The 13,719-nt window shown below is 40.2% G+C and overlaps 1 protein-coding gene across 1 annotated transcript in view; it reads left to right on the forward strand.

The window, feature by feature from the left end:
- The window catches only part of TMPRSS5 (transmembrane serine protease 5), an 82,342-nt gene that overhangs the window by 25,208 nt on the left and 43,415 nt on the right, over positions 1-13,719 (forward strand). The window contains exons 5-8 of the mRNA XM_089673080.1: positions 5,849-5,984; positions 7,578-7,691; positions 9,940-9,983; positions 11,700-11,862. Coding sequence (XP_089529206.1) covers positions 5,849-5,984; positions 7,578-7,691; positions 9,940-9,983; positions 11,700-11,862 — 457 coding nt within the window. The remainder of the gene's footprint in view (positions 1-5,848; positions 5,985-7,577; positions 7,692-9,939; positions 9,984-11,699; positions 11,863-13,719) is intronic.

The following is a 13,719-nucleotide window of genomic DNA, read 5'->3' on the forward strand; positions in this document are numbered from 1 at the left end:
GAACTCGATAATTTGGATTGGCATGTACATACTTTTGGACACATAGGTAGGTGTGATCTCCACAAATTTAGTGTAGGTAGTAAGAGGGCCCTCCTTTCCATTGGTGATCATTTTGGTCTCTATACTGACAAGACCTTAACCGCTTTCCCGCCACACTATAGCAGATATACTGCTACAGGGCAGCAGGGGTGTATATATACATGATTTTTCACTTCCGGGTAGGGGGCGCGCGTGATCCCTACCTGCACTGCTATTCGGGGACACTGAGCATTAACAACGGGGGGAGAGAACTGTATGTAAACAAGACAGTTCTCTCCCCTGTCAGCTCCTGCACACTGCTTTGTATGGCTGTGCATAGCAGAGCCATACAAAGCAGCGTGCTTACATTTAAGTACACACACACAGCTTACAGTAAAACAGCACACAGTTAACCCTTTGATCGGCCCACATGTTAACCCCTTCCTACCAAGTGCCATTACTACAGTGTCAATGCTTTTTATTAACACTGATCACTGTATTGTTGTCACTGGGGATGTCAGTGACACCAAGTCAGTTCCCCCCAGTGTCCGAATGCCTGCCGCTGTCCTGCTATAAGTCGCTGATCGCTGCTATTACTAGTGAAAAAAAAAAATCCCAGTATATATACCGCCATTTGTAAACACTATAACTTTCACGTATACCAATTAATTTACACATATTGGGCTTCTTTTTAGCAAAGACATGTAGCAGAATACATTTTGGCCTACACTTATGACTAAATTTGATTTTTTTAAAACATTTTTTACTGGACACGTTTAATAGCAAATAGTCAAAAATATTGTTTGTTTGTTTTTCAAAATTGTCAGTCTTTTTTTTATAGTGCAAAAAATCACAGAGGTGATGAAATACCACGAAAATAAAGCTGTATTTGTGGGAAAAAAAGGACGTACATTTCATTTGGGTGCAGCATTGCATGACCGCGCAATTGTCAGTTAAAATAACATAGCACTGTAACGCAAATAATGGCCTGGTCAGGAAGGGGGGTAAATCCTCTGGAGGGCAAGTGACTAATAATGTTTAACTGTTTGCAATGAAATTATAGTAGTAGGTCCAGTAAAGTTCCTAATGTCAAAGAACACACAGCAGAGGTTCTGGTAAAAGATCACATGTGGTGGTTAGTGAGCAGGGGCAGACTGACCATTTGAGCACTCGAGCACTGCCCGAGGGCCCGTGGTCAGTAGGGGGCCCCATGAAATGCCCCTGGTACCTTTTTAGGCTTTTTTGAGTGTGGGCAAGGACACAGGGGCCCCATGATCCCCTATTCCCTGGGGGCCCCATGAGTTGTCAGTCCGACCCTGTTGGTGAGGTGATGTTTGGCTGCGCTTCTTGGATGAAGATCATAGTTTCAGTTATAGATGCAAAGATTTCTTGATGGAGAGAAATGGAAATGGAGAGGAAGAAAGGAAATGGTTTAACTGCTGCTGGAAATGGAAGAACTGCTCTGGTTAGACAGCCCCATCATCTATCATGACCTGAAAGTTCTAAATCAAAGATGTTTTTTCAGATTTTATCAAAATTCGATTTACATTTGATGTGGTCATTTAAGCTAACTAGACATGGTACCTATAGTATGTGTAAAGTAATATATTGTATGTTGTATTTATTCTGTGATATGAGGAAAGTATTAGCCAGCTAATACATTATGAAAAGTACAGTTATCTGAAAATATAATTTATTCGCACACTGACCGCCCGGTCAAATAGTGATGATAGATCGGCTTCATCTTGTTCCTTGTCCTTCAATAAGGTACCCCCCAATTTTAAAAGGCATGTTACCTGCTGTGGTTCAGGTGGGCCACACATTTGATGCCCTGTCTTTCCTGGCCAAGACAAGGGTAAGGGTCTGGTTGGAATTTTTTTTTACATTTTATTAAAGTATACCTTGCCATTAACAAATTGGGGAAAAGAGTGCTCCCCAAAAAAATTTCAACTAGGCTCTTATCCAGGTATGCACCCTGGGTGACTAGGAGAGGGCGGGCAGCAAGCATGCAGCTCCCTTCTTGAACAGAGGGGATAGTAAAACCTCTCCCTCTTGCATAACACCCTTTCTTCATGTTGAGGGACAAGGAGCTCTTCATTCTGTCCCCCAAAAGGGATGTAAGCGTTTATGAGGAATCTGTAAGCCTCCTATGTATTAAAGGGGACCCCAAATATCCACTTCCCCACCCAAATAGAATGAATATGGATACATCTAGAACACTTTTTAATCATTCTCAAAATGTCAAAAGCAAATAAACACCCACACCATGAGAAAGACCTGCAATAAAAATACCCCAAAACACCCAAAAATTTAAACAATGTGTATTGATAAATGTAAATCTATTGGCAATCATGTAAGTCCCCTTTAATAATAATGGGGCCCCCAAATAGCACCCCCCTCAACATGAATGGGTAAGGGTATACAAATGACCCCTACTCATTCACACACAAAAAAAAAATAACCAAAAAAATAAAGACACCCAAGCATTTGACAAATCTTTTATTTTAAAAAAATTAAATCCCCAAAAAGTCCCTTATTGTAAACCCATGGTCTGTCATGATGCCTGACACCTCACCACGCGACCCAGCACAAATGACTAATACCAATGATAGCAGTAGCTAAATGACAGCTCCCCAAGCTGCCACCAGCTATATAAGAGAAGGGGTGGGGATATCCGTGAAATAATTGCCCAGAAATGGCCCTTGGCCATATTTGGGCAGTGATGACACTACTATCCCTGCCCTTTTGCTTACGTGGCAGGGGATTCCCAACCATGAAAGGCAATGTGCCATGACATCTGCAGTTCCTAGGCACGTGGCAGGTGAAGTCACCTGTTTCTTCTTCAGAAACCAGTGACGGTGGGAAATATATAGCAGCAATAAAAATACTGCTTTTATATATAAAGCTCAGTTCCTGCTGAACAAGGGGCTGGACAGGCAAAAGTTCAGGAATGCCTGAACAGCCAATGCTTGGTCTGAAACAAAATAATATAAGTGGTGAAGCGCTCAACTTAAATAATCAAAAAAACTTGTGCATTAACCCCATATGTAAATATTACATCCCTAGTGATATAATGATAAACAAATAATACCTCTTAAGCTATGAAAATATACAAATAATAATAAATAAAAAACTAGTGCAATATCCTCATATATGCATAATATATCCCTGGTGGTGTAGTGATGAACAACTAATAACTCTTAAACTGTGCAAAAGTGATACTTAAATACAATTAATGAAACCAATTTGAATAAAGTATTAATTACAATAAATTAGATAGTGATGCCACATTGTGCAAAAACATAGGAAAGTGTTCAAATAATGTCACTCCATGCTGCAATAGTGCTCTTCGTGAAAATCTTGACGTGACTCCCCTCAATAATAGCCAAAATGCCCCCTCACCTTCCACATTCGACCCTTGCGGGTCACAGAGCTTTTTATATATATATATATATCTCTGCCAGATATTATTCTCCTCCACCGACCATGATCCTCCTCCAGGCAGTAAGTTACACTCCAATAACTCCCCTCACCAGACGGACTCTGCCAGATATTATTCTCCTCCACTGCCTCCACCGACCAAGATCCTCCTCCAGGCAGTAAGTTACACTCCAATAACCCTCACAAAATGGACTCAGACACAGGGCGCATATGGAAAACAAAAGCAAACCTCCATAGTGCAACACTGTTTAATGCACTTCAACGGTACAATGAAACATTACACTCACATGTCCTCCAATAAAGTGAAGCAGTTCCCATGTACTATGGGTGTATACAGGTGTCCAAAGATGGCGTCCGAACCCGGAACCGGAAGTACGTCACCCCTATGACCGGAAATACGTCTACCCGTTGCGCCACGATTCACGTGGCTTCTTCAGGATACCTGAAGGGTATCCTGAAGAAGCCACGTGATCGTGGCGCAACGCGTCAACGTATTTCCGGTCATAGGGGTGACGTACTTCCGGTTCCGGGTTCGGACGCCATCTTTGGACACCTGTATACACCCATAGTACATGGGAACTGCTTCACTTTATTGGAGGACATGTGAGTGTAATGTATCATTGTACCGTTGAAGTGCATTAAACAGTGTTGCACTATGGAGGTTTGCTTTTGTTTTCCATATGCGCCCTGTGTCTGAGTCCATTTTGTGAGGGTTATTGGAGTGTAACTTACTGCCTGGAGGAGGATCTTGGTCGGTGGAGGCAGTGGAGGAGAATAATATCTGGCAGAGTCCGTCTGGTGAGGGGAGTTATTGGAGTGTAACTTACTGCCTGGAGGAGGATCATGGTCGGTGGAGGAGAATAATATCTGGCAGAGATATATATATATATATATATATATATATATATATATAAAAAGCTCTGTGACCCGCAAGGGTCGAATGTGGAAGGTGAGGGGGCATTTTGGCTATTATTGAGGGGAGTCACGTCAAGATTTTCACGAAGAGCACTATTGCAGCATGGAGTGACATTATTTGAACACTTTCCTATGTTTTTGCACAGTGTGGCATCACTATCTAATTTATTGTAATTAATACTTTATTCAAATTGGTTTCATTAATTGTATTTAAGTATCACTTTTGCACAGTTTAAGAGTTATTAGTTGTTCATCACTACACCACCAGGGATATATTATGCATATATGAGGATATTGCACTAGTTTTTTATTTATTATTATTTGTATATTTTCATAGCTTAAGAGGTATTATTTGTTTATCATTATATCACTAGGGATGTAATATTTACATATAGGGTTAATGCACAAGTTTTTTTGCTTATTTAAGTTGAGCGCTTCACCACTTATATTATTTTGTTTCACATATCTTGCGGTATAGAGAATAGGTGTTAGCAGCTTACTCACTAGGTTCTGTGGAGCGCAGGGGGATTTCTGTATATCTATTAATGCTTGGTCTGAGCCTAGGTTCAAAGTGAACCGTTGGCTCATCCCTAGTGTCTGAAGAAGTTTTCCTCCCCACCTTCCCAGTATTGGGTCTGTTTGAAAAAAAACACCAATCACTGTCACAGTGCTTTCTCATTCTAAGAGTGATATTCCAGTTAGAACTTGAAGAGGAAATACACCCACTGATTTAACAGTTTCCCAAAACTGTGTCATTCAGATCATGTATTTGGTGAAAACTGTCACATGCTTATATCAGCTCTTTGTTAAATTTGCAAGCTTTCAAATGGCTGGTGATAGCTAAGCAATACAAACTGTAGATCTAAGATTTCTTTAAGATTTCAGGAATGAGATCTCTCTGCCATTGCGATAGACTTTCTTTTCACAAACTCCTCGGAACTTTGGGTATTCCTGCCTATCTTTGAGGGTTTCCCATTCCTCCAGTTACATTAGCTAAAATATAAAATAGATCACAAATCCAACATAAGGAAGGAGACCCCTTCTAATGGACCCATCAGATGTGCTGGCTTGAGAACTTGAGAACAGAGATCTCTTTGCTGGAGTCCTGAGAGACAGCAATCTTTGTAGATGAACTTAAACCCTACGATATCTACCAAAAGCTGAAAAAGTACTTACTGTATGTTCCCTCCCTAAACCCAGCCTTGTTTGGCGGCGCAAAAGACACTCTTAAGTTTTCTATCTTTGCAAAAGATTTACAAGAGAAGCCAAATACGTACTTACGGTAAGTGATTTTTACAAATGACCAAGCCACCTGTTTCCAAGCACAACCAATTTCAGTGCATTTGGTAATACCATATGATCTCGTGAGATCTAACAGGGCAAAGTCATAGGGCTTTCATGGTATATTACATAAATTATTGTTGTTTGGTCATGTCTCTCAGTGAAAACATTCTTTCATTTAAAATGGTTTCAGTATCTTTCAGAATAAACACAGAAACCTTCTTGTTGGAAGTACAGGTGGAATATAGACAAGAATGGCTCCTAACCTGCCATGAAGGATGGAACTCAGCTTGGGCAACACTTGTATGTAAACATCTAGGTTATATCAGGTACGATATTCCACTGCAATATAAAGGAGTAAAATATAATTTACAACCTGTTATTTCAGTTTCAAATCTATTACATTCCGAGAGTCTGCACCTGGTTGCACCACTATAGAAGCAGTCATTTAAAACAATCTAATATCCTATCTATCTATCTATCTATCTATCTATCTATCTATCTATCTATCTATCTGTCTGTCTATCAATCTCTATATATTCATATCTATCTATATATATCTTGTATGTCAGCACTGACTATCAATGGAATGCTAATGAGACTCAATGGGAATTCTGATTGTATTCAGTCCTTAACTCTAAAGTGAGACTGCCATGTTTCTCATGTACATCATGCATTTGGTGAATTTTGGGTTTCAGATGTTTAATTGTGTTCTTTTAAGGTATGGTTGGGATTTTTTTTATTAGAAATAATTACACTAGATGACAAATTTTGTAAAAATGTTTGCTTCCTGAAAAGCCTTCAGTGATTAACACTTCTTCAAACTTTCCACAAATATAATTTCTGAATGACTGTATCACATAAAGACTATAAAGTGTTTAATCACAATGTTTCACATGCACAGCATAAGTTCATCAGGACTACTAAATTTTTTTTCTGCTGATTTCTATTTGGACTGGTGCATGCTGCTGCAGTGTCCAACAATAGTCAGCCACAATTGTTGGGTTCTAGTTGCCCTGTTACTATTTTCCATTGTGGCAATGTCCTGGTGAAATCTTTACCCATGTTCATCACTGACTGCAACTAGATTTTTAGGAAATAAGTCCGAGTGTGGATGCAGAAAAAGAATCTTCAGTGACATGTTGTGGTTTATGGTCTTGTAAGCTGTAAGAAGTTTGTAAACCAGCGGAAAGTACTTTGGTGTTCTGTAGTTGTGAAGAAAATTCTCAACAATGTCCTTGAAAGCTTTTCATATGATTTTCTCTGACCCTGTTAACATATCTTCAAACCACTTTTCATTGATGAGGTAAAAGATCTGTGTGCCAACAAAAATGTCTTCCTTAATCTTGTCTCAAATAATAAACCTTCACCCTCCTTGTTCATCTCTTTCAATACATTTTTCATCAGTCCAACTTAAATTTAATGCGGAGGCAAAAATATCTTTGTTGGGTCAACAAGTGGTTTATGTGTCAAGTTTTTCTATTCCAGAACCAAACTCTTTGAGGGTGGTCATTTCTTTTTAATGTAATGTGACTCTCTTGCATGGCTGTCTAATTTGAATATGTAATAAAGTTCTTAGTATGTCCAAGCTGCATTCCAAGCAGCAGAGCTACTACTTTTAGATCTGCATAGATATTCCAGTTGTACTTGGTGTACTGGATGTGCTTCAATAACAGTCCCACGTTTTTGTATCTTTAATTCATATGTACAGTATAGCCAATAGATATTGCAAAAACAGAAGATTTCTATAAAGCAGTACATGATAGGTTAAATTATGGTTAATTTCATGATTAGCCATCAAAAATCTAAAAGACATACCAAAACATGTTTAGGAAGCAAAATGTTAGTTGTCCAGTGTTGTCAAAGTATCCAGCAATGTATAACATACTCTTTCTGTTGTGTTTCTAAATAACTTTCCAAAGGCTTATCCAACACAAAGCTGTAAATCTGACAAACTACAGGCTAAATAACACTCAAGGATTTGCACAGATCCCTCTTACTCAGACCAGTTCAGCAAAACATATTTGGCAAACCAGGTAAGTTACTAACTGAATTAAGTACATATTTTAAAGCAAAATAACTTGACATATTCAATAACCAAATTAAAAGCTGGCCATACATGATTAGATGTCTTTCATTCAGCTTGCAGGATAATTAAAAAAAAATTATATATATATCAGATTCCTCCATCCACGCTTTACAGCATGGATGGGTGATTTTCCCCTAGCTGGGCTATTATAACAGCTGCCTCAATGGCTGCCAGAATACCTGAACAGCGGTTACATCCAATCAGACAATTTTCCTTCTGGCTCCTTTTGATTTTTTCTTTGAAGGACATCGGATGGGAAGGGTGGACAGAGACACCCACTAAATTAATTTGAGCTTGTCCATTGGGAACAGACCGAAATACAAATACTATGTGGCCAGCTAAGTGTTTGGTCTTTTATCACCATCCTCAGCTCAGTTGTTTTTACATCAGCTAATTAGCCATCGTCTACTATAAAAAAATTAGGCTTATCTTGACTGAACAAAAATCATTAAGGCCCCTTTCACATAAGTTGACCGTTGGGGTCTGCCTGTCTGTTTTTCAGGCAAACCTGATCGGTCCATCTATAGAGTTCTATTGACCGTCAGTGTCAGCAGACAATAGTCCACTTACACCCGCCGGCATCTGATCTGATCCTGTTTGGAAAAAACAGAGGGATGGGGATTTGTTCCCCATCCCTCCAGTGGATTGGATCAGATGACAATCGGGTTGAAACGGACAGGCAGTCAGTATCCATCCGACCGTCCCATTGAAATCAGTGGGCAATGTCTGTGTCAGAGACCTGTCATCAGCCTGCTCAGTGGAGAGATCCCCCGCTTAGCAGGCGGATCAGGCTGACGGATCCTCCCCATCTGAAAGGGGCCTAAGAGTGCCTTTCATATTTTGTTTATATATGCATCAATTGGTGTCATGCTATAAAAACTGCAATCAGAATGTGAAACCTTTTTTTTTTTTAACCTCAAACTGAATATAGCATTTGTTGTGTTAAATGGTATACTGTGTGCTACAATTTCTTTCATTTTCCTGCTCAAGACTCTTTCTTGCATGTGCCTGGTAACACATTTAATAAATAACATTAAAACCAAAAAGTATTCACTGGCAGAAGCAGGTGTAATGCAGTTAACATCATTAAATAATATCTAAAGCCAAAACACGATTTTTACCATTTTGGATAGAGTAGGGAATAGTTGAATCTCATCATGGTTTTTTTTGCCATCATTGTCCCTTTGGGGAGATTTCTCTACATTTTCCGCTTTGTAGATGCAACAGGAAGTGAAAGGAGATCTCTCCAAAATGAGGGAAATTCCCTCTTAGACAGTTGTCACCAGAACAAGCGGAAATTTTTTACCTATATTATTTTCTAGTGACATCTCATAACTTTGAATTTTCCCTTTAGTCCCAAAGGCAGTGTTTTACCAGGACAAAGGGAGAGAATGGCACTGACAGCAACAAAAAAAAAAATAGGTAAAAGTAGGAAAGCATCAGAAAGATGTGTAAAGTTCATATTTTCTTTTCCTTAAAAGTTTTATACGGTAAAACAGCCAATACCTTTTGGGACTAAAGAGGTGCCTCTTCATCAGGGCTTGGTAAAGATTATAGACAGTGCATACTGAACTTGTGTGCCTGGGGGGTTTCTAAAGGGAACTTAGAAAGCACTTTGCAGAACATTACAGGGCAAGAGCTTTGTGCTCCTGACACCTTAACTTTCTGATAAAGTGGTTCTAAAGGCAGAATTTGTTTTACCTTAATGCATTCTATTCATTAAGGGAAAAAGCCTTCTCCATGCATTCCCTCCCCCCAATACTTACCTGAGCCCGATCTCAATCCATGACTGTGCCCAAGAGCAGTAGCTCTTACTGCTCTCTTCCTCCTCATTGAACAGAGAGGCAGCAGCAGGAGCCATTGGCTCCAGCTGATGTCAATCACAGCCAGTGAGGAGAGAAAGAGAGAAGGCAGGGCCAAACTGTGCTCTGTGTGTCAATGGACACAGTGAGCATGCATGAGTGCCCCCATATCATGTGGCTTGCTCTGGGGAAACTCAGCAGAGCCAGGGACACAAGAAGATGAGGGTTGAGGTTGCTCTGTACAAAACCATTGACCAGAGCAAGTACGTATGACATGTTTGTTATTTAAAAAAAAAAAAATGTTGCCTTTACAATCACTTTAAAATGACCAATTCACATTGTCCTAATTTTGTAGTGTATTCCTTGTGTAATTATGCAATTTTGTTTTCCTAGACGTGAATGTCTTTCCGGTCACGTTGTTGCATTGAAGTGTTCAGGTGAGTCATTTCAATCAGACCAAACAGTAGGCACATTCAGACACAGAAACATACAAGGATTCCAGAGGAGCAAATGGGGTGAGCAATGTAGTTTTTTTTGGGACAACATGAGACAGGATAAAAATACAGGATTACAATTAGGGGACAGAAATTGAGCACTGTCATCCTAAGGCCCCTTTCATATGAAGGGTCTGATCATATTCATCTGTCAGTTTTTCAGATGGACCTGATCGGACCCTCCATTCAGCCCTATGGACCGGCAGGTTGTGTCCATTTACACGTGCCTACCTCCAATCAGATCCAGTCCACTTAAAAAATAAATAAATAAAGGGGGTCCACCCCTTCTCTCTAGGTCGATCAGATTGGGGCGGTTGTTGATTATAAATGGACAGCAGAGTCCATTTACTCCCAGCAGCCCATAGAGGGGGAAGGGCTCTGTCCACTCTGCATAAACCAGGAGTGCTCAACCTTTTGAAGAGTGAGGGCCACTTAAGTGATTTGGTAATCGGTCGTGGGCCATAATGAAATGAAATGGCTCAAAATTTTGAATTTTATTTTGAATAGCATAATGAACATTCTCCTCCTGCAGCCACTGAATGCTGGTGGAGGGAGAGGAGGAGAAGCCAGATTTCAGCAGTTGCAGGAGGAAAATGGAACACAAACACAAGCCCATCTCTGAGGCACCCGGGTGATCTGGAAAAACTGGTCAGGATGTCTTTTCTACTCTCCATGACCTCCTATTGCGGTGATTTCTTGATGCCAACAATATGATAAGTACAGTTGTGCTCAAAAGTTTGCATACTCTGGCAGAAATTGTGACATTTTGGCATTGATATTGAAAATATGACTGACCATGACAAAAAATGCTCTTTTATTGAAGGATGATGATCATATGAAGCCATTTATTATGAAGGCCAAGGGACCCATCAGACAGCTCAGAGGGCCACATGTTTGCCCACTTTTCTCTGATCAGTAGGGAATCATCAGAGAGATCCCCTGCTGATCTAAACGGAACCTGCCCCATGTGAAAGGGGTCTAAATCAAAATGTGTCTGCACAAGCACCATCATGGCAGGATTGCCAGTGTATGTAAATCCAAACCTTTTAGTCAGTTTATTGTGCTTTGTGTCCTTTTGGGGAAATCATATATATCACAAGTGATGGGATGTACCCTATTAGATATTTGTTGAGCAAACAGAAGAACTGGAAGGAGCGGAAAGAATACCACAGGAAATATCAAGTATATAAATGAATTTAAAAAATGAAGGTTCCCGAAAAAAAACAGTATACTCACAACTGTAGGGTTGCATGAAACTCAGATGGAAGGCAAGTAATCTGATAAGGAGCTTGTGGAAAATATATATCTGTCTCCATACAGATATGGTGAGCATCTACCTTCAATGTTCCATGTTTGACAATATAGGGATCCTGGTGTGCAATGAAGTTAGAGATTTCAACCCCACTAAAGTGGAGGTGAAATCAGCAGAGTGGCCCACAATAAAGGACAAGTATTCATAGTATTTTCCCCAAAAAGTAAGTATTTATTTGGTGTGTAATAAAAAACAACTCCATCAATGCATTTCTTGGCTACCTCATCAGTTTCATCAGATCATATGCCATAAATACTGACATTGTGCCACAAGTCATTCAAGCTGCTTTGAGTTGTTTAAATGTTCTTCCAGCTTTTTTCTTCAATCCAAACTTGCAATTTCTGCAGAATGCGGGTCCCGTTCCAAGTCTTCCAGGATTATTGGAGGAAGTGATGTCGCCTTAGGTCGCTGGCCATGGCAAGTCAGCTTGTACCTTAATAAAAAGCATGTCTGTGGGGGCTCCATCGTGGCACCTAAGTGGATCATAACTGCTGCACACTGTGTGCACAAGTAAGTGTTAAAAGGCAAGCTTTCTCTGATGCTCAAAGTATCATTAAAAAGGGACCATTAGAATAGCAACAATTAAGGAGTGGCTATAGGATTATTTCTCATAATATAATCACTATTGAGTTCTCTTTGACCCTTGCATTACACTGCTTTTGCCTATCATCTGGGCCAAATTATTGGGTGGACTGAAGCTGTAGTCTGTCTAGTGGCCATTTCAACTTTGTACTACTAACTTTCTGATGTGCCAATCTCACGCCCCCCCACCCCCAACCACTCTAGTGACACAACTCAGGTTGGTTTTGCCAGGAGTCTTTCTTTACTGACAAGAGAGAATGATGGACTATTGCCAGTTTTATCAGTATGACATCTGTATATTATTTAGTAAATAACCTGAAAACCTTAAATTCAAACCTAAAGTAAATATCACCCAAAACATACAGTGCTTACATAATTACATAAAGTGCAAATTATAAAAAGTGCAGAGCAACCATTATAGAAGTGTAAATTCTAATATATAAACGTGTGACTCCTTAAATACTGTATATGAAGTACTACTTAGTGTATATCCTCCAAATAAATACATTTGTCCATATAGTGCAACAGTTCCTTCAAAAAGTGCGCCTCCTGCGTGAAAATAAAGTGCTTCATACAATCACTTTCAATCTCTGTTTTTTGTGCTCCACTTCCCCTCCATGTGCCACCACCATAACAGAGAATTCACCAGACAGCCATGACCTTCTCAATTAAGAGTTGGTCTGTATGCGCTTGCATATATATATATATATATATATATATATTGGATCCCCTCTCCAGTGGGTCACTCCACTATGCTCCTCACTTATAACTTCGCCAAGCGTATAATATATATAGGAGGGAGAAAGAGAGCATCCAATAATGTAAAATACCCTTTATTAAAACTCACATAATAAATGTAAAACCATTAGTTATCCTGCTCACATTTAACAGTGCATTCCGCCCTGCATGTGGGTGTAAACACTCAATCTCTTGCCCAGCCAGCCCTGCCTCTCATTGCTCAGGCCACTTCCATAATGCAAGATTATCTCACCTTTTCTGGATTACTGGACCACCACATCCTGTAGCTCCGCCTTGACATATGTTTTGTCATGCTGATGTCATCAGGAGGAGTACTGATGTTCACAATAGCCTTGGGTGTATGGGCACTCTCCCTCCTCATTGCCTGAGACAGTAGCGGGAGCCCATTGGCTCTCGCTGCTGTCAATCACCGCCAGTGAGCCAAAGTGGAGAAAGAGAGTGGTGTGGGCCAATCCATGGCTCTGTGTCTTATGGACGCATAGTGCAGCGGCTTGGGAGCAAGCACGTAGCAGTGCCCCCAAGGCAAGCAGCTTTCTCTGGGGGCACTGCTTGAGGTGGAGGAGCCAGGAGAGCCAGCGGGAGACCCAAAAAGAAGATGATCAGGGCAGCTGTGTGCAAAACTACTGCACAGAGCTGGTAAGTATGGCATGTTTGTTATTTTATTTTTTTTAAATGAAGCTTTAGTATCTCTTTAAAGTATATGTGAGTATACCTGAGATTGGCCAGAGCTCCATGAATATGCAGATTAGGCCTCCACCCCTTCCTGCTAACTGACTTCTGAAAGGTTCTACAGTCCCCCAGAGTCAAGAGGAGTCGATAGAGCCACAACCTGTTCAAGCATCCAGCTGACCCTCAATAACCCGAGCTCAACCACAAACTCAGAAAACTACCATGAGTCACACATAATGATTTACCTATGATACTCTACACTATTCTAGTAGCACACTAGAGGGTGCTACACATATATCAGGAATATGAAATGTTGAGTAACAAACACTTAAAATACTATTGACATATCAACAGCTA

Source organism: Staurois parvus, unplaced genomic scaffold, assembly GCF_062004578.1.
Source record: "Staurois parvus isolate SC_StPar_1 unplaced genomic scaffold, SC_StPar_1.0 ptg000135l, whole genome shotgun sequence".
In the NCBI taxonomy this organism is placed as follows: Eukaryota; Metazoa; Chordata; class Amphibia; order Anura; family Ranidae; genus Staurois; species Staurois parvus.